Source organism: Balaenoptera borealis, assembly GCF_965194805.1.
Source record: "Balaenoptera borealis genome assembly, chromosome: 20".
Taxonomy (NCBI): Eukaryota; Metazoa; Chordata; class Mammalia; order Artiodactyla; family Balaenopteridae; genus Balaenoptera; species Balaenoptera borealis.
The window spans coordinates 49,849,049-49,871,470 of record NC_138879.1 but is presented as its reverse complement, the minus strand read 5'-3'; the positions used below and the strand labels follow the sequence as shown (position 1 = coordinate 49,871,470).

At 37.1% G+C, this 22,422-nt stretch overlaps 1 protein-coding gene across 2 annotated transcripts in view; it reads left to right on the top strand.

The window, feature by feature from the left end:
* Positions 1–22,050, top strand: part of UBE2G1 (ubiquitin conjugating enzyme E2 G1) — a 97,300-nt gene extending 75,250 nt beyond the window's left edge. The window contains exons 4-6 of one of the 2 annotated variants that reach the window (XM_082370841.1): positions 2,945–3,123; positions 7,237–7,359; positions 18,992–22,050. In XM_082370841.1, coding sequence (XP_082226967.1) covers positions 2,945–3,123; positions 7,237–7,323 — 266 coding nt within the window. In that variant the 3' untranslated portion in view covers positions 7,324–7,359; positions 18,992–22,050. Of the gene's footprint in view, positions 1–2,944; positions 3,124–5,992; positions 6,174–7,236; positions 7,360–18,991 lie in introns of those variants that run through there. The other variant, XM_082370842.1, reaches the window with a different exon arrangement.
* Positions 22,051–22,422: the final 372 nt, after the last annotated feature.

The following is a 22,422-nucleotide window of genomic DNA, read 5'->3' as shown; positions in this document are numbered from 1 at the left end:
CAAAAAGCTGTTTTATTAACAATTATTATATGGTAAAGTCATACAAGTTATTTGTATGACTTAGATGCATTCAATTTGGGACTTGTTTTTCTGGAGGTGCAGTTGCCATAACCACTTAGGTAATTAAAGAAAACTAGTCAAGGCTCAGCAGTGAGCTTAGGGCCTTGGAAGTTACTGACATCAAGGTGACAGGTAATGTATATCAAATCATTATGTGGTATACCTTAAACTTACACAACGTTTTATGTCAATTATATCTTAATAAAGCTGGCGGGGACACAGCGTTTTATGTCAATTATATCTTAATAAAGCTGGCTGGGGGGAGATGGTGGGTAACACTGTGATATAATGAACGGTTTAATTTACTTAGGGAAAAGATGATTAATTTTAGAGATTAGGATAACATCAAAAGTCAGACCAAGGAAAAGGAAAAGAAGAAAGTGATTGAGAGAATGACTTCAAGAACCAGGGAAAGGAAGTGTGCCATGGAAGTAAGAGAGGAAAATGTGTCCAGGAAGGTGTCCTCAACAGTATCAGTTGTTTTGGCCCAGAAGGGTTGACTTTAAAAGTACCCAGGAGAATATGGTCTCCCAATCACTTTGTGAGAATAGTCATAGCATCCTGTTTGGAAGCAGAAGACAGTTTCCCGTAAGGCAAAAAAGAGAGTACCCAAGTGATGGGTAAATAGAGAAGACGAGGGGAAATCAGATTTTCCTAATTTTAGAGCACAGCTTCAAGAGAAGGGAGATAGCTTGAAGGGTATGCATGGTTCAGGTAGTTTAGTTTCAAGATGGAGGAAGAGCTGTGTTTTCTTTTCAGTCATTGATGCTGAGACAGTTGGCTAGCTATTTATGGGGAAATTGATTTAGAAATTTTCTTCACACCAAACAGCAAAGTTAAAGTGATTTTTAAAAATAGTGAATATTATTTTCTGGGTGTTAGGAATTTATAGTTTCAAAAGCAATAAATATTGGAAGACTATAAAGAGGAAAGAGAAGTGGTAACTAAATTCAGTATGGGATTCTTAAATGGATCTTGTGTCAGATAATAAGGCCAGCTATTAAAAAATATTATTGGGGTATTGAAATGAAAGAAAAAAAATAACAGGCAGAAATTAAACAAGGAAAATTAAGAAGCAGTTTGGCAAGAAGAAAACTAAACATTGAGTACGTAAATGGGTAAAGGATATGAACAGACATTTGACTAAAGAGGAAATACATAAAGTTTCTGTACATGGAAAAATTTAGCCCCTAAAAGTATTTTAAACTAGATTTCAGTTGTGAAATTTAAAAATTTTTCAATAAAGAAAAATCTTAGTTTTATTGCCTTGTCACTCAGAATTATCAGCTCATATCTTGCATTTTTAAAGTATAATTTGGTAATAGGTATTAAGCATAAAAACCTCTTTCTAAGAAACTAAATTGTATGTTTAAAATGAAATGACACAAGGTTAAAATTTTAAAGGTGCTAAATTACGATAATTTCTATAAAAGGAAAATGGGTCTTAAATAGATTCTCTCTGATAGAATTCTATACAAACATTTGATGTTAAATGTTCTCAAAGAAAATGACTTCCTTTTCTCAAAGAAAAAATTTTAAGTGATAAGTGAGGAAAATATCTTAATACTGTGTAAGCATTTTCTGTTCAACTTTATAGTGCTGTTACAAGTTTTGCTGTTGTTATTCTTGCCTCTTGATCTAGTTAGTTATTTCATTTTAGTTAAGAGATTTTACTAGGAGGTGTAGGTGAGTTGGGAAAAGGAACCTTAATTGAAGAACAGCTCATATACAAGACATTGAAGGCATGGGTCTTGAATGTTGCATTCACTGCTGAACTCCATGTCAGGTGGTGGGCGCCTGGCACACGACACGTGTTCAAGAAGCATTTATCGGAGAGCCACAGTGCACACGAACTTTGACTCTGGTTACCCAGAGTTTATAACAGCAGGGGAGTGCTTGAGTTAGGAGGTAAAAAGTAGGCTTTAACATTATACCTATCATAAATTGGTTGGACTTTAGGTAGGAAGTCAGGGATGAAATATACATAAATAGTGTCATTGGTTATTTATATGATTTGGAAATTTGGTTAAAAAATATTTAACCAAAATTTTATACTTTTCTGTCTTTTCTAACATTTCTCCAATAAGTATGCTTTTTGCAATAGGGAAAATTTCACTGTAGAAGATTAATGAATGTTATGATTTTGATAGTTCCCCAATAGGGAATATTTGTGTGATATAAATATGGATTAGGACCCCTCTGCCCCTTTTGATCAACAATTAATTTGTGGCTTGGATTTTAGAACCGTTTTATAGATTAGGGGCCTAATGAATATCACTTATGTTGATGAATTTTCACTAACAATATGACATGTTCCTTTTGTGGATTTGAGTATACTTTTCCCCTGAAAATATAATTTTGCCTTTATGTGATTTTAAAAGTATATTATCATGTTACCTTTTGTGTTTTTCTTAGGAAAGTCTCTAGACCTTTGACTATTAAAAATTTCAATCAATAAGTTAGTGGGGAAACTAGGAATTCATTATCTAGAAACTCAATTCTGGTGTTTGGACCATATGCTTTCTACAAATGAAGAACAGATTCAATAGATGCCGTTTCTTCATTTCATTGTATTTATTACATGTAAATGCTAGGCACCATCTACATACTAGGTGTCTTGAAATTTTGTACAAATGAAAAAGGTAGCTTACATTCCTTTTGGGTTTGTCAGGTGGATCCTACTTGGTAAAATCTTTGGTCTTCCTAAAAGGTTAACAGGTTCCATTTTGGAAATTAACTTCTGTATCTTTTCAGTGGTACAGTGGTATTGAATTTTATACAGATGCCATGGGAATCGGGACCATGTTTATTATAATATGTATTTTATGTATAGCCAAATTATTTTAAATATTTAAAACAGTAATCTTATTCTCTAATTTTGCAGTTGATAAAAATGGTGACGTATGCATTTCTATTCTTCACGAGCCCGGGGAAGATAAATATGGTTATGAAAAGCCAGAGGAACGCTGGCTGCCTATTCACACCGTGGAAACCATCATGATTAGTGTCATTTCTATGCTGGCAGACCCTAATGGAGACTCACCTGCTAATGTTGACGCTGCGGTAAGGTGGTCCCATGCACACATCTCCCCTCCCGTTTAATTAAACTTGATTAGAACTATAGTAGCTTTATAAGTATATATGTGTGGGTGTGTATCGATATATCTGTTTTTATTCATTTAATTTTTTCATGAATCTGTACAAAGATAAGTAAGATGTAACTAAGCTTTACCCCTAAATATTTGTACCTGCATCTTTTAAGAATAAGGACACTATGGACTTCCCTGTTGGCACAGTGGTTAAGAATCCTCCTGCCAATGCAGGGGACACGGGTTCGATCCCTGGTCCAGGAAGATCCTACATGCTGTCGACCAGCTAAGCCCATGTGCCACAACTACTGAGACTGCATTCTAGAGCCTGTGAGCCACAACTACTGAAGCCCGCGTGCCTAGGGCCGGTGCTCCGCAACAAGAGACGCCACCGCAGTGAGAAGCCCGCGCACCGCAACGAAGAGTAGCCCGTGCTCGCCGCAACTAGAGAAAGCCTGCGAGCAGCAACAAAGACCCAATGCAGCCCCCCCTAAAAAAATAAATTAAAAAAAAAAAAAGGAATAAGGACACTATCCTATATAACTATAAAACAGCTGTCATACCTATGAGAACTTACTATCAAGTCCCTAGTAGGTCCATATTATTATTCCCAAGCTTTTATTTTTAAAACTTTCAGACCTACAAAATGTTGCATTAGTTAAATAAACACCCTTAAACACCCCTATACCCTACACATATAGGTTCACAAATGTGGAGATTTTACAACGTTGTTATTATCATTATCATTATTATTATTTGCTAAACGGAGAATACTTTACAGATCTTTATGTTTAAGTATATACTTAAATACTTCAGCATGTATCTCCTAAGAACGAAATGGGTGGGGCGGCAGAATCCAGAATTTTAGGAACCCACATTACTTTTTAAAAATTAGTTAATTAATTTTGGCTGTGTTGGGTCTTTGTTGCTGCACGAGGGCTTTCTCTAGTTGTGTTGAGTGGGGGCTACTCTTCATCGTGGTGCTCAGGCTTCTCATTGCGGTGGCATCTCTTGTTGTGGAGCACAGGCTCTAGGCGTGTGGGCGTCAGTAGTTGTGGCACTTGGGCTCAGTAGTTGTGGCACACGGGCTTAGTTGCTTTGTGGCATGTGGGATCTTCTGGACCAGGGCTTGAATCCATGTCCCCTGCATTGGCAGGCGGATTCTTAACCAGTGCGCCACCAGGGACGTCCTCACATTACATTTTGTATTCGTTTTATTTATTTATTTTTTACTTATTTTTTTATTTTTTATTTTGTAAAGGATGGTGTTTCTTACCATTTTATTGTAGGTTTCTCATTTTTACATTATTTTTATTTTCATTTTTTTGGTCTTCTCTTCCTTCTCCTTTTCCTTTTTTTAAAAATTATTTTATTTATTTGTTAATTTTTTTGGGCTGCACTGCACTGCATGGCATGTGGGATCTTAGTTCCCCGACCAGGGATCGAACCCGTGCCCCCTGCAGTGGAAGCGTGGAGTCTTAACCACTGGACCGCCAGGGAAGTCCTGTATTCATGTTTTATTAGTCTCCTTTAATCTAGAATAGTCCTAGTTCCTCAGCCGTCTACCCTTCTTTAACAATCCTTTTGTTCTAATTCTTATTCTTGGAAACTTTGTTAGTATATGTGAAAGCTGGGAGGTTAAATTCACCCTTTTTTCTTGTTATTTCAAACCTGCATAAAAACTTGGGTGAAATCTTACATGTAGAAAAACAGTACATATATAACCCCCTTTCAAATCTCTGGCTTTGAATTTTTGAATTTAGTAATTGAATTGAAGTAAACACTGGCAGAAAACCATTCTAACTTCTAATAAGTCAAGTATCAGTCCAGACAACATAAGGGGCTCATGTGTGCAGAATTGGTTCCACTCAAAAGAGTGTGTGAGTAATAAGCCAGATGTTAAACTAAGAGTGAAAAATTAAATAAGAGTGAGTTGAAGGAAGAGGGGTACCATTTAAATGCCAAAGTGAAGAAGTAATTACTTTCAGTACCAATACCCACACTAGCAGCTCTAATTCTAGTGGTCTTCAGTATATTTATATAAAATCTATATATCATTATTATTTTAGGAAGGTATTAAAATTTTGGGTGTAAGTAGGAGGAAAGGCCAAGCTATTGAGTCATACAGACTTTCTGTCAATCTCTTTTCAACCCCACTTCATTTATTTATTTGTTTGTTTGTTTGTTTGGCTGCTCTGGGTCTTAGTTGCGGTATGCGAGATGTTAAGTTGCGGTATGCAAGATCTTAAGTTGCAGCATGCGGGATCTTATGTTGCGGCATGCAGGATCTTCAGTTGTGGCATGCAGGCTCTTAGTTGCAGCATGCAGGATCTAGTTTCATGACCAGGGATCTAACCTGAGCCCCCTGCATTGGGAGCATGAAGTCTTAACCACTGGACCACCAGGGAAGTCCCTCAGCCCCACATCTTTTTTTTTTTTTTAATATTTATTTATTTATTTATTTATTTATTTGGCTGCACTGGGTCTTCTTTAGCTGTGGCATGCACCTCAACCCCACTTCTTACTGACTTCTCAGAGCTGTCATTTCCAGACTTTAACTTCAGAGTTCTGTTCAGTAGGTCCTTTCCCCTCCTTTGCTGGGGTTCCATTGAGACTCCTGTAGGCTACTACTTTCTCTCCTCTGCTGCGTGTTTCATTGTTCTTCCATCTACTTTTGGTCTTCCAGAAAAAATTTCTCCCCATTATTAGATGATTTTAATGCCATTTTCTTTGATAGTGAGGATTTATACCTTAAAAAAATAATTCCGGTATGATCATTTTAATAGGATCTTAGGAGAGCTAAGAGATAAACATATCTGCTTTTTGGTCTGTTGATTCCATAGGTTCTTCACATGTAAAATGCAGATGATAACACCACCCATCTGGTCATCCACAGTGTGTGGCATAGTGGATTCAACAAATGGCGACTCTGTTATTAGCTAGCTCCTGCTTTGAACCATCATCTACCAATCTGTCTTCTACCTAGAAGTCATCCTTGCCCAGTCTTGTGTGTCACCAGAGAATGTCAGTCAAATTATATATCTAAATTCCTTTCCACCCCTCTGCCATTGATTTGAGTCCTTTTAACTTCTTACCTACGTTATTGTGATAGCTTTCTATCTGATCTCCCTGCTCTCAGTCTTACTTCTCTCTGCTAAGTGCTCTTTTTAGGTGATTTTTTTTTTCTTTTCCTGAGATTGACCTTCCTTCTTTTCTGGAATTGACCCTTTCTCCTTAAAAATTTCTTAAATATGATAATGAGGTAATTACAGACAATAACATTTTATCCATAAATACTTCATCAAACATCTCCAAATCTCTGTACATGTTAGCATTATAGTTTATCTCTTAATTTATTATAATGTTTGGCTTTCTGGGGTGCCTTGCTTTGAGGGCAAAAATTGTTGTTCAGATCTCTTCCTCTGCACGGGCAAGTATTGAAGATTTCTATACTTTTTGCTGTTCCTAAATGGATGATACAGGGGGGGAAAAAGGGGCTGGGCATTTTTGTGAGAATTTCCTGCTATTTACTTGCTAAGTAAAATCAGCTCTATTCTCCTGTGAAACTATGCTGGTGCTGTTTTGTGTTCCATTTTCATGGGCCACGCAGTGATAGTGATATTGTCACTGTCATGTGTCCCACCCCCTCATCCCCCCGCCCCCACTAGAAATAGTACTCATTATCATCTCAGTATGATGCATTACGCCCATGTACTTGGTATTGGAGGCACTGTTATGTCTACTTTATTTTCTGGTTGCTACCAGTAGGGAGAGTTGGTGATCCTTTAGATAGCCTGGATATCTTATTTGTAAGTCGTAGCTTTCTTCTTAGCATAATACAAAACCTCTAATGATCTTCAGGGCCTTGTCCTTTTTTAAAGAAACTTTTGCCTGTAGAGGTCATTTGCATGTATCCTAGCAGAGTGCCTTGCAAAAGTGTTTCTTGACTACTTTTCTACCTTGTCAACTTTTTAACATTTTAAAAGTGTTCACATTGCCAAAGCATTACATTCAAAATTAAAATTAGTATTTGAGATTGTAAGAGGAATTTACATAAAATCAGTTGCTGTTACTTTGGTACTTACAGAAAGAATGGAGGGAAGACAGAAATGGAGAATTCAAAAGGAAAGTTGCCCGCTGTGTAAGAAAAAGCCAAGAGACTGCTTTTGAGTGACATTTATTCAACAGCTGTAACTTCACTTATTTCAGGGTAAGTTCATTTTAAAAATTGTCCTATTCTTTTGCATTTTTATACATGTCATAAATGTTTTTAGAAATTGTGTGATTTGGGTATTTGAATTGCTTGTTTTCATTGGCCTCATTTTTTAGTGGTAGTATCCAGTAGTCTCCTATTTCTCAGCAGAAATAGTGTCATCCGCTTGCTTTTTCCTTCAGTAAATGCAGCTGTTTTTTACTAGATATTCTGTGTTAAACTGGTTGTTAGTATGGTAGCAGTCTATTTCTTCTCACTGATGGTAAAATTTCTCATTATAAAGTTCTGTTCTGTTTTTTTTTAAAGCTAAGTTTCCTCCGTTTTACCTTTTGGTTTACCATCTTTGATTAAGCTAGGCATTGAAGTTTCTTGTATCTTTTCATACTGTGCTATATGAATAAAGAATGACTTAAATTTTTGTTTCCCAGTTTTTTTTAAAAAAGGATCATATTTTATATTAAACATCTACCTTTCTTGTTTTAATTGGTCTTTATCTCCTTGTTTATTACTTATAGGGCCAGTAGGAAAATTTTCCCTTTTGTTGTATACCATGTGTCCACAAGTCCGTTTTAAGTCTAGCAAGGAGCCAAAGATAGCAGCCACCCATCTGGCTTAGAAGAGGACATGGTGTAGATGAATTGACCAAATGTGTGATATTTAAGTTATTTGGTTTCCCTTTTTAAAATCAAATATCGAGGTGATAAAACCTGTTTATGAAGCGTAGCATCTAAAAAATCAGAATACATGATACATCCCTGTACCTGGCCACCTATTTAAAGCAAAAGAACTTTAGGAATTCCCAGGTGGTCCAGTGGTTAGGACTCTGTGTTCTCACTGCCGAGGGCCCGGATTCAATCCCTGGTGGGGAACTAAGATCCCACAAGCTGTGTGGTGTGGCCAATCAATCAATCAATCAATATTAAAAAAGAAAAAGAACTTTATTACCTGTTACATCTCCTATATTCCCCTCCTACCCCATCCTTTTTTCATATTCCCAATTCTTTGTTTACCATTGCTTTTCTTCACAATTTCATCAAGTTTGTATTCCTAAACAACATATTCCATGTTTTTGAACTGAATATATGTGGAATTATAATGTATGCATTCTTTTGTGACTTTTAGCTCATCATTATATTCTTGAAATTGGTCTTTGTTATGTGCAGTTATATTTCTTCTGTTTTCACTGTTAAGTAGTATTTCATTAGATAAATTACTCTTGATTCTCATTGCATTATTTCTCTATTTGGGGAGGGGTTCTTTTGTTTGTTTTGCTTTTTTTGTTGTTGTTTTGTTTTGTTTTTGCTTGGGTTTTTTTGTTTGTTTGTTTTTTGTTCTTTTGGGGTTTTTTGGCCATGCCTCCTGGCTTGCAGGATCTTAGTTCCCCAATCAGGGATTGAACCTGGGCCCAGGGCAGTGAAAGCACAGAGTCCTAACCACTGGACCACAAGGGAATTCCCCGATTTTGCTCTGTTTTTGCTATTACAGAGAATGTGGCTATCCTTGTTTCTTGTTGCAGAGATACTACAAGAGTTTCTTGGGTGTTTATGTAGGGGTGGCATTAAGTTAAAGGTATATGCACATCACTTTGAGTAGATAATGCCAAATTGTCTTCCAAAATGTTGCATCTATTTATACTCCTTTTGGCAAGGACAAGGATTCCATTTGTTCCATATTCTCTTTAACATTTGATATTATCAGACTTCTTCAAAGTTTGCTTTCCCAAAGTTTTTGATCTGGTGTAAAATGATATGTCATTATGGACTTAATGTGTGTTGCCTTAGTTACCAATGCAATTGCGTATTGTAACATGTGTTTGACCATTGACACTTCCTCTGTGAAATGCTTATTCTGGTCTTTCCTGTTTTTCAGTTAGGTTATTGATTTGTATCCTTGTCAGTTCACTTTTTCCATGGTGTCTTTGGATGAACAGAGGTGCTTAATTTTAATGCAGTTTAATTTTTTAGTTCTTTCCTGTATGCGTTTTACTTTTTGTGTCTTAGTTTCTTCCCTGCCATCAGAAAGCTACTATTGTATATTGTCTTCTAAAAGTTATTATGGTTTTGCCTTTCACAAATGTGTTGAATTCACTGAAATTGGTTGATGTATGGTGTGAGTTGGAGTTCAACTTTACCCTTTGATTCCCCCTAATATATAACTGTTGACTGCATCATTTATTGACAAGTCCATCCTTTCACCACTGATATGCAGTGTCAGTTATGTTGTAAAACTACATTCCAGGTATGTGTTGATCTGTTTCTGACCTTTCTAGGTTTCTTTGGTTGGCTTGTCTATCCTTGAACCGGTATCACACTGTCTTAATTTTTATTTATGATTTTTATGATTAAACGTATCAAATGCAAAGGTAAATCAGAAGTTAAGCTAAAGTCTACCCACTTTTCATTCTGTTTTCATGTTTGATATCTCTAAGTTTCTGAAAAGACTCATATCTACTTTTAGATCTTGTTATAATAACCTAAAATGCTGAAAATTAACCTTACTTCTCTTTGTTCCCAACAGATATAGCAATAACCTTGCAGTCTTCAAATTATTTGTTTTTCACCATCTTATTTATATCTGTTTTGTTTATTTTTGCTAACAGTCCTGTCCTGATTTCATTATCATTACATCTAATACCTCCCACACGTCTAGTCAGTGATCCTCATCTTTTCTTTTGACTCTTGCTTTCCACCACCTTAGGTCAAGTTCTTTGTTACTAGTTGAACATCTTTTGTGTCGGCCTGCACTTCATCCTAGATATTTGTCCTGGATACAACTGCCATGTTAGTCTTCACAAAGCTCAGCTCATTCATTGCATTGGTTCTTTTATGGGTCGGACAATATCTTAGGAACAACAAACACTTCAGGGCTTGTTTTCTTTACCCATACTATTTTCCAGTCAGAAAAGAGCTTGGCGACAACAACGAATTGAGTGGAAGGAAATAATAGGTTGGAGCCTAAGCTTATGCGTGATTTTACCTTATAAACAGTACTTTATAAATTTAGGAAATAATCAAGAATTTTATTTACCTTGATAGTATATTGCAAATAAAATAAATAAATACGAATGAAGTGTCACGAACCAGTCTTGTAAGGGATTATATATTATCTTTGTTGGTGGGATTAGAGTTAATTTATACTTGATCATAACATACACATCTTTAAAGTATACTTATCAAGATTAAGGTTCACGTAAAAAGAAGATGGAGGCAAATAATAATGTTGAATCAAAATACCTCCTTGCATAGAATAGGTTAATTGAAAAACAGTATAGTATACTGTTAATGATGAAACTAAACTGAGAACTTACAATTAAAGGTGTAGGAAGCAATAACTGGAAATCTTGGCAAACAGGTCAGCACTGCTTACACATCCTTCTTTAAAGTCGCAAGTCCTACATATAGATTCATTCGTGCATTGTAATGTCTGTGCACTGTTGTAGAAGGGTATGTGTGGCAGCTGGATGTTAGATAGGACAGAATTTTGAATTAAATTAATGCACTAATATTTTAATGGTTAATTTTAGTTACTCTTCCTAACTTATTGTGTTAGTATTAAGCTCAGGCTTCTGTGTAAAAAATTATAGTCTTTGAACTGTGTGTTTTTCACTGGTAAGAACTGAGTAAACGATTTTGCGTTTTGTTTTCAGTCTGAAGCTCATCCTCATCACGAGGATCCTTTGGCCCCCCTGTGGCCAAAGACAAACATTCTTTGGGAAACATTGATGAATAAGTAATTAAGGGGAGTTTCCTGGTGGTCTGGTGGTTAAGATTTCACTGCCGTGGCACAGGTTCAATTCCTGGTTGGGGAACTGAGATCCCACAAGCTGTGTGGTGCCGCCAAAAAAAAAAAAAAGTAATTCAAGCAGACGTACTTAACTAGCATTCAGGGACCCAATCTTGTCTATTGTATGTTGATTAAAAATTGCTAGTAGCTTCCCTCGTATGCTCATATAGTCCCCCTCTTTCTGAAATGTATCTTGTCATTCATTCAACTCAAATACTCAACCCATTTCCCGTGCCAAGGGTCTGGAATATGTGTCCTGTTTCTTTTGCCACTTGAGATGAGGTCCATTTCAAATTCCCCTTCTTTCATGAAGTTATTGCTCTTCATCCCCAAGCAAATTCTTCCCTTTCTGAAGCACTGTAGCACATAGTCTTAACTTTTAGCCATTTATGAATTTGTCTTACTGCTCTTGTTACGTATGATATGATGCAGTTGGGAAGTAATGCCTCAGTAAGTACCCAATTCCAGTCATCTGTTTGGATTGCACTAAAAGTGAAATCATTTGAAAATTAAATTAAGAAATCACATCAGACTCCATGACTTAACTAATATCTTCTAAAAAAGGGTCTATGTTTTACTCATCTACCTAATGCACAGAACAAGGTGGGCTGTAGGGTTGAGGTGCCCACATAATCTTTATTTTTTTATTATTATTATTTTTTATAAAGTTATTTATTTTTACTTATTTATTTTTGGCTGTGTTGGGTCTTCGTTGTTGCTCGCGGGCTTTCTCTAGTTGCAGCAAGTGGGGGCTACTCTTCGTTGTGGTGCGCGGTCTTCTCATTGCGGTGGCTTCTTTTGTTGCGGAGCACAGACTCTAGGCATGCGGGCTTCAGTAGTTGTGGCACGCAGGCTCAGTAGTTGTGGTACACAGGCTTAGTTGCTCCGTGGCATATGGGATCTTCCTGGATCAGGGCTCGAACCCGTGTCCCCTGTGTTGTCAGGCGGATTCATAACCACTGCGCCACCAGGGAAGCCCCACATAATCTAAATGTCTCTGTCATTACATGATTTTTATGCCCACGGCTATACTGTAGAAACCTGTTGCTTTGTGGCAGATTTAGCGAGCTCTAGTCTATCACTCAAACTCTTCTTAAAGACTTGCTTTTTTCATGCACTTTCTGAATATCCTCAGTCTCTGTAGTCTTGTGATAGGATGATGCGAAATAAAACCCACAATAAGCACTTGAAAAATGTACATTCTATTTGGGTTGAATGAAAAGTTTAATTTAGTATTTTTTATGATGTAATTTTTTACATCGAAATCCATAACTTAATGTAATTTTTTTTAAACTGGAAGCATTAGTGTTGATGTACTTGACCCAGATTTTCATTTCACTTTTATTGTGGTAAACACACGACCTAAATCTACCCTCTTAACAATTTTTATGTGTACAGTATTGTTAACTATATGCACATTGTTGTACAGTACATCTCTAGAGCTTTTTCATTTTGCACGACTGAAACTTCTCTACCCCTTGAACAACAACTCTCCATTCCCCCTCTCCCCAGGCCTTGGCAACCACCACTCTATGTTTCTTATCAGTGTGACTACTTTAGATACCTCATATAAGTATAATCATGTAGTATTTGTGTCTCCTATATAAAGATTATTAATAATAACCATATCCTTTTTCTAATTCAGGTGTGGGATGGGATGAAGAGAGAGGAAAAAGGGAGAAACAAATCCTCCCTTTCCCATAGATCAGCAGCATGGCCACATTCTATACCACTAGACAAAAGGACTTTGGTCTTTTGGTTCTGTATCAAGGCTAGAGGGATTGTATTAGTTCTCTATTGCTATGCTACAAATTACCTAAAATTCAGTGACTTAAAACAGCATTTCTTATCTCATGGTTTCCATAGGCCAGGGTTCCGTGTATGACTCGGCTGACTCTTCTGGCTCTGGGCTCCTTATTATGCTGCAGTCAAGGTGTTGGTTGGCACTGCAGCCATCTCAGGGCTCAGCTGTGGGTGGATCTGCTTCCAAATTCAGTCAACTAGTTTTTGTCAGGTTTCTATTCCTTACAGGCCATTGACTGAGTCCTAAGTTTTTTGTCACATGGGCCTCTTCATAGGTCAACTCACAACTTGCTGGTTGGCTTCATCAGGGAATAAGTAAGATGATAAGAGAAGATAAGCTATGGGTGTAGTGGATGTTACTGTCTCCTGTCCAGAGGGAAATAATCATATCCCAGCCTGCTGGGAATGTTGCCTACTGATAACTCATAGCTGAGTTGCTTCCTAGGAGTTGCCCTTAGCTAAAAGAGATCACTTGCCCAAGTTAGTCCCCTTCTCCAGAGGCCACTTGCATCCAAGGACTAGTTGGTTTGGGTAAGGGATGGGTTGATACAAAGGCTTGGACTTTTTTCTCAATTTGGGAATTATCTGAAGGGCCATTCTAGTGTGGGATTGACTGAAGCCTTTATTTCAACTGCCCCCCTCAGTTCATCTTCTTCTTCTGCTTAGACCTATTTCCCTCACTCTTGTTTTTGGAAGCACTTCCCAGTAAACGTTTTACAAATACCTGTCTGAGAATCTGTTTCGTAGATACCCTGACCCAGGATAGTAGGCACTGTGTAACCCAGCACAGTAAGATAGAAGATTTTCTGCCTTACCTCGTTGCATATGTGTACACATGAATCTAGAGTCATTTCTCACAAATAGAAGTATATGTGGCTCCATGTATATGGCTTCTGTTCCTCCTAGGCGGCCATATTTTCTTCATGGCTTACTTGAGACCACATTTGGAGTATGTGATTATCACAATAGGACCACATCCTTGATGGGTTTCATATTCAGATCATTTAGGGATTAGCCTCCACATCTCACCCGTATCTCCTTAAAATTAGAGCTCCTTAAACGTTGAGGCTTTCTGATCTCTTGTGTTACAATAAGATTATGAAGAAAAGTGCAAACTCTACTCAACCTGCTTCAAGGATGCATCCATCTCACTCCCACTAATACAGGTGATCTATAGTGATCTTGTTGACTGAGGTAAGGAGGAGACTAAGCTATCTCCAGTAAATTTTAAAACATAAGACAGATACGAAAAACAAAACTATCAGAACAAAATACAGGAGAATATCAAGGTAGAGAAGGATTTATTAGGCACCAGTAACACCCATAAAAGGAAAAAATTTGATAAATTTGGTTGTATCAAAACCAAAAACTTAAATATTATGACAAGATAAAGTTAACAAAAATAAGTGGCAAACTGGGAAAAATTTTCTGTAAATCTAATATTCAGGATTTCTATCTAGAATCTACAAACTTTTGCAAAGCAATAAGAAAAATATCAGCACAAAGGAAAATGATATGAATAGATAATAAATAGAAACAAAAAGAAAGATGATTGTTGTTATGCATGCAAAAATTAATTCAGCTGTATTTGTAAGCAGAAATACAAAGCTACAGGGGATGACATCAAATCCATCAGGTTGTCAAAAATCAAAATGTCCAAGAAACCCAAGTGTTGGTGAGGATTTCGGGAAATGGTGTACCTGAAATATTGGCATAAGTGAAGTTGTTCTGTCAACATTGGAGAGCAATTTGGTAATAGCTAGTCAATTTGAAAACATATATCCTGCGATTTAGGTGTATAGGTTAGAGAAACTCTAGCACATGTGTACAGAGAGACATGATGCAAGGATATTGCTTGCAGTATTGTGTGTAATTTTTAAAAGGCCTATTAGAATTGATCAGTTACTATTAATATCAGTTACAATATTCTATCGTATCAGCTAAAATACCTAATGTAGACTTAGTTATATATAATCACATGGTTTAATCTCAACACAATCTTGAGTAGGAAAAGCAATTTTCAAAAAAAAAGTATGATATTTATGTAAATTATAAAGTAAAACCGGGGACTTCCCCGGTGGTCCAGTGGTTGAGAATCCGCCTGCCAATGCAGGAGACACGGGTTCGAGCCCTGGTCTAGGAGGATCCCACATGCCGCGGAGCAACTAGGCCCATGGGCCACAACTACTGAGCCTGTGCTCTAGAGCCCGCGAGCCACAACTAGAGAAAGTGCAGCAATGAAGACCCAACGGGAAAAAAAAAAAAAAAAGTAAAACCGACTATATTTTATTCTATCATAGTAATCTGATAGAATAAAAGTTTTTTTAAAAAGAAAGGACTAGAAGAAATATGGAAAATTCTTAAAATTTGTAGTACTACTTAACTTTAGGGAGGAAGAGAGGGACCTGGGAAACAAAGGGGCTTTGCCTTGTTTTTTTTTTTAAACTGTCTATCTTCCAGCACATTTGGCTCACCTTCTTCCCTCTCCACAGAAAACTAAAGTAATAAGGAAACCAGGGGCTGCCTGTTTGCCACATCCAAAGGCTTAATTTTAGTTTAGTGGGGTTTTTTTGGCCGCACCATGAGGCATGTGTGATCTTAGTTTGCCCGACCAGGGATCGAACCTGTGCCCCCTGCAGTGGAAGTGGGGAGTGTTAACCACTGGATTGCCAGGGAAGTCCCTTAGTTTTGATTTTTAATCTCTGTAGCAATTGAATTGAATTGACTATTGACGTCCCTTCTAGAAACATCTTCTCTAACCCATAAATATCATGGCTCTATTTTGGTTCCCTCTGAATCTGACTGCTACCTTTATAGTTGCAGCTATATATAAGGAAAAGTAAATCTCTTTCCCATCTCAGCTCCCCAGTTCTGCTATCAGAAGTAAACACTTTAATCTTTCAGAAATCTTACTCTCCCCCAACACACATGTACACACAAGTGTGATTTTGTGTGTCTGTGTTTATAACAAATGTATACATAGCATACACTCTGTACTTTCAACATTGTCTTGATATTTTACTAGCTCAGTAATATATATCTGCTTCCCTTTTAACAGTTGCGTGCTATTAAGGATTAAGATTTATATCTTGAAATGAGAGGTAACACCAAGAACAGCTGACCCTGAGCTCATTTCATTTCTTGTTAATGAATATTTACAAAGGCACTGTTTTCTTGGGAAAGAAGGGGCTCTGTAGGAGTGCCATAGACATTATCCAGGCCATTAGAGAGCTGTTCACCTAGCCAGTTAGATCAGGCATAAAAAAGGTTAAACCACACGCGGAGCTCTAGTGGGAGTAGAAGCACGGTGCCGCTTTGAGAAAGTATGACTGGTACTGAGTGGTTAGGACGGAGGTTAGACGTAGGGCTGCGAGTGAGATTAGAAGTCTCTAGAGTAGAGATGACCATTCATTTGGTATAGAGAGCAGTACATACTAGGGCCAAAGACAGCATCTTGCACAATTTCCACATTTAGGGGACAGAAACATGTGGGCTGCTTGGTCACAAGGAGGAGAGCTAGGAGAGTGAGGTATTACCGACCTCAGAAAGGAAGTGTGTGGATGGTCACCAGTGCATGACATAAGGAAAAGAAAAAGAATAGTTCAGTTTGGGGGAAAAACGGATGGATTGGTGATAGGGGGAGAGTTGTTGTTTAGTAAGTAGTATATTTGGTGGCAGTGTAGAATGAATTGGAACTTTTGGAATCATCTGTGTGAAAGATAATGGGGAAAACTTCCTTGATACTAAGCTATTTAACTCATGGACTGCTTTCACTTAAGAATGGTTGAGCTTATTGGGACACTTACCCTTGAATGACGAATTACTTTCAATATTGTCTTTAACATCAAAAAGTGTTAAAAAAAAAAGTGTTTTTTTTTTTTGGAAATCACACTTGTCTTTTTATTTTTTAGGCCTTTTAAAAAGATTAAATTGTGTAACCACATGGAAAACTAATGATTTGATTCTAGTTTTAGAAATAAATGGAACAAGACACTTTCCAACTAAACCATCTCCGGATTTGTAGGTTAGAAATCAAGAATAATGAAGTGTAAGTTTGAGGCAAAAAATAGACAAGTTATTTTGTAAAGACATACAGTTGATATAATTTCCATTAATATAAAAATGGTGTGATTTTTTAACAACGTCACACAACAGAAGATTTATTTTAAACCAGAAATGGGATATGCTTACAAATTGTAAATGACTGTTTTAGGTCAGCACCGTTTATTTGAGTGTTATGCAGGTAATTCAGTTTCACACTTCTCTTTCTAGAGAAAAGAACAACAAACTTGCTTTTTCTGTACCAAGGCCTTTTTTCTGTTTAGAATATATTTTATTTAAAGGGTGGGGGGGAGTAGATTTTTCTTTTCCTGCTGAAGAAGCTAAAGCTATTTAAAGCTGGGTCCTAACTACTAAAAGGCTCCAATACCTGATTTTAGGTCGTTAATGACTTTCTATAGTCAGCCCTCTCTGGAGTATTTTTCTTTAAAACCTCACATGGAAACAGTTTAAATGGTTCTTTTGTGGCCCTGAAATTTCTTGTTCATATCATAAGGGAATGATTACTGAATGCCCAAGCTCTATACCCAGTTCTTTTTCAGCCCTGAGAGGTTAATTGGGCAGGGGTAAATTTGGGTGTGATATGTAGTCTTTGGAAAAACATTTAAGTAACATAACCTAAAAGTTACAGTCCTATTCATAATGATTTCTCTTGAGTATCAGTCTGTGTCTTTAGATTTTCTAATAAAACATGTGCACATATGTGTATCTGTGTGCAAACGATAGAACCTGATTGCTGGTGAAGGTGGTATATTCATATTTGGTGGATTCAGTGCTTTGCTGGGGACCATTTACATTGATTGGTATGAGCCCTTTGGAGAGAAATTTAGCAGTCATTCTACTTCTCAGGAGCTGTCTTAGGGAGGCAGTCTAAATTCGGGAAATAGGCACATGTTCGGCCATAGATAAGCCCACAGCTTTCTTCCTGCCCACGTCAGAGCTCTGGTATGGTTGAATTCGGGTGATTGTAATATTGATAAATTCATTCGGGGATTTAGAAGACACACTGAACTTTTCACACGTCTGGTGTGAGTTAAATATTTGCCATGGCTCTAAGTACATTGGGCTTCATTGTTAGGAGTTTAAAATTATATCCCTTGGATTCCCAGTCGTCTTCTATTAGACTTCTTTGTGACCAGCATTGGCTTGGCAGGTGATTCAGACTTCTGTGTTTCTGGAGTACTTGATCCGATGTAATAGTAATAGGTATTCTCCTCCCCTGCCCCCTTCTATTGCTTCCCCTACATACTCAAAGGACACGTTCATATAATAAAAGCTCTGAAAAGTCCAATCATTTAATTCGACTTTTTTTTTTTAATTGAAACTAGTGTTTTCCTAAACTTTTGAACAGGAAACTCTGCCACTTATTAATTAGCTCTGTGACCTTGTCTCTCTTTTCTCTGTAAAATGGGGGAAACCCTTTCATATGGTGATTATGAGCATTACATGAGATAAGTTTGTATAACACTTTGTATACTGCTTGGCACATAATAAGCACTCGATAAGGTGGTAGTTGTTTTTATTTAGCTGTGGTTCTTCTAGTCCAATTGAACACATGAGATCAGCAGATACAAAACAATAGGAAACTAATTGGGAGAGAAGGTCAGTTGTCGGAGGCTTCGTGGATAAAATAGGTTTGGACTGAACCTAGAGAAATCTAAGTTAAGGCTTAGTAATAGAACTTTCTTCACTGATGGAAATAATCTATATTTGCAGTGTCCAACATGGTAGTCAGTGGACATACTGAGCACTCGATATGTGGGTAGTGTGACTGAGGAACTAAATTTAAAATTTTATTAACGATTACTTGAATTTAAAATGAAATGGTTGTATGTGGCTATCATATTGGAAAAGCACAAAAGTGAGCTTAAAGTGAAATGAAAAATTTGTTTCCCAAGAAATGGAATACAAATAAATATTTCTAATCAATTAATTCTTTTGTAATTTATAATATCATTATATAATGCTGTTTGCTTTCTTGTAGGTCTCCAATTGAGAAACATGGCACTGTTTTTCCTGCACTCTACCCACCTATTGCTGGACTTCTGTTGTAACAAGTTGGCAAACACTGGCTGGAACTGGGCTGCAATAAAACATGCCAGTATCAATGCTGACAAGAGCCTAACAAGTGCCAACTTACAGATGATTACGCATTTTGAATTCTAATGAACTGTTTTAACCTTCAGGAAGAATTGTAAAGACCTGTACATAGCACAACATGATCCGGATAATATATATACTGTTCATGTACATCCACAAACACACCTTGTACCAAATAATGCTTTCTTGTAGTAGAATAAGAATCGTGTAAATTCTAAAAGATTTTAGCAGGTTTTCTTTCCCTATTCATTGTTTCTTATCAGTTTTAAAAGACTCCTTAAAGCATGTCAGATAAAAAGCAATTAGGATTAAAAGTTTCCATTTAATTTCCTTTAAACCATTGAGGCTTCATTAAACTCTTTTCACTTACTAAACTTTGTATCTTCTTTGTTTGGACACACTCCCCTTTGCTTTTATCTCTTCTGTCTGCCAGGAAGTTTTCAAATCATTTAGTTCAAATACTGAAACACTCAATAAGCAACTACTTGATTTTTAATGATGACTTCAGAGGAATGGTCATCACTAGGTGCTTCATCCCTTTTGTATTATACTTGCACCCATCTCTTGGATTGGATATAGCAATAACATTTTTTCATTGTTGAGAGCTCTTGAATTCAGTCATTTTCCCCAAGAACTAAAAAGAGTTGGTTCTGAATTCAATTCAGATTTAAAATTATTGAAATTTACCCCAAACAATACAAAATTCTGATTTGGTTTTATTTTTGCCCTCAGTTACCTAATGTGAAGGTTGGATGAATAAAGCATGCACAGCTGCAGGCTTTCTACTTAACTTCTGGGTTTGCTATTAAAAATGCTGTTTACCCACACACCCTTCTCCTTAGCCCTTCATATTTCTTTGCCTCTATTCTCTATACTGCAGATTTTTCTCACCTATTGTACAAAGAAATTGCGATGTATATTTTCATGTAATTTGATTTTGGAATTCTGTCACCTTATGTAGTGAGTTCTTCCAAAATATAATTTTTTTCCAATAATTGTCAAGTTGTTGGCTTTTATTGTATTGAATGAAGGTTATAATAGAGTGCCAGAGAAGTGCAGTTTAGAAAAATCTCAGGTTGTTTCCTTATGCAAACAAATTTAATACTTGAAAATCACATGGCCATGGCAGTATATGTATTGGGTTCTGTATAGATTCTTATGTGAATCTCAAAGCATTACAGGGATGGAAAGGCTTTGCTATTTGACATATACAGATTTTGCCACTGACATAGTGCACTTGGATTTTTATTACTGTTTGAGCATAAGTATATTTCATATCATAAGTTTTCGAAAATAATTTCAGGAAATGTAAAATGAGCATGTGCAGTGTTAAAGGTGGGCCCAGGTTCCTCTGTGTTTGAGGCTGGGACTGGGAGGTAGTCTTTGGCATATAAGGGATAGAACTTGAGACAGTACCCGATGGGACATGGTGTTTAATTGTGAGAATCAGTGAGAATTGGTGCATCTCTGCTCTGTGGGGTTTGGAGAAATGCTTTGGCAGAAGAGTGAAAGGATTCCTGCAAGGAGCCCGTCCTTTACGAACTTTGCATGTCTTTTTTAAAGCAGAAGTAAAATAATTGAGGATGTAGTCACAGTAGAGAGTGATTTTTCTAAATCTCAGTCTCTTCTTCACTCTGAAGCATTAAAAAAGCCCATAAATGTGTAATGGCTGAATGTGAAATTGTTTGATTCATTGCAGCCCAATTTTCTTCAAGAACTTGGCGTGTGACTTTACTTTTTCAAAGACTCTGTAAACATTGTTGCCCCAAAGTGCCAGTACTGCATGCCTACCTGGGACTTTGAATGCAATCCCTTTTTATTCTTAAATCAGAAATTGTTCACATGGTGCTTGCTTGTGGCAAGATGGAGTCTGAATTTTGCTCTCCTATTGCTGTAATTCTGCTAGCAATCTCTTGAGTTAAAACCTGGGATTTGACTCTTCAGAGAGGAGCAAATGACCTAGTAACTCAGGGACAACTATTCTTGAACTTTAAGTGCCACATTAATGCAGTTACTTTGGTGGAACCATGTGTTCTTTAGGGCTAGATCTTGGGGAGTAGAAGGAGAGCCAGGAATGAGTGCAGGTCTCATGACACCCCTTTCCATATGGTGCCCTGAGCGTGCTACATATGGAAACACAGGCCTCGAGAGATGTTTTGGCTTCTTTTCCTCTGTCAGAGGTGTCATCTGTGCCTTTCCCAGTGTTCATCTGACTGTGAATCTAAATGCCTCTACATTTGATGTTAAACCACACTCAGGTGACACTGATCCAGGTGGCTTTTGTCCCAGCAGTGCCTCATCATTAGTGTGAGTCTTGTCTGCTTTAGGAAAAGGATTTTTCTCCCTGACCTTGTGCCAACTATCAACAACACCTGCATAGTCTTATGGATTGTAGAACCGTTGCCTGTTTCCTAAATTTATTCCAAGTTCTTGTAAAGGCTTATCGATTTCAGTCTATGCTTATAATGGGATGGATGATCTCAGTGGCTTTCTGGCCTCTTGTGAGTTTAAAATCCAAATGAGGTTGGTTTTCTTGTCATTACAAGCTAATATTTTTGTGAGGTTATTCCACTAGTTCTGTGATTACTTGGGTGTCATAGTGTCTTTAATGGCCTTCATTCTTGGTTGTGAAATTTTATTTTATATGCTCATTCACCCTCTACAAATCTGCCCGTTTGGGGTTGTGGTGCCTGTGTATTTGCCTGTCTGGTCCCCAGTTGGTGGAATTACCTTTTGTGTACTGCCACTTCTCAGCATCTTTGAAATTTGACATAATGTTGCTTCATTCCAGTTTTTTTGTTTGTTTGTTTGTTTTTTTAGTTCTGTAATTTGTTGATTGTATTTAACTATGTGAGTTCTGTTGTGATGTTTACTGTATTGTAAAGCACCTCGATCATGTGATGGGTGCTCTATAAATCAATAAATGATGACTTAGAGGCTGTATCATGAGCTATTTTGGTTTCAGGATGCAGGTCTCCAAAGCAAGTTATGGGATTCTTTCTATATAAACAGCACATGATAGCAAAGGGTCCACAGGGGAATCTAGATAAAAAATTTTTTAAACCTTATTTAAAGAAGGAACCAGAGGGTAGGAAGTTCACTTGACTTCCAACCTGATATAATGGTCTTAAAATTTCCAGTACGCGGCCAACCACCATTCTTAATCAGAATTTCGTGCATGCTGATTTAGAACCTTATATAAAATAAAATGAGCACATGTTAGAGCATTATTTGGGATTTTGTCTTTGGCCTAGACTGGTTCTACCATGAAGATAAGCCAAAAGGTGAAGAACCCAGTCTCAAAGGTCAACTGGA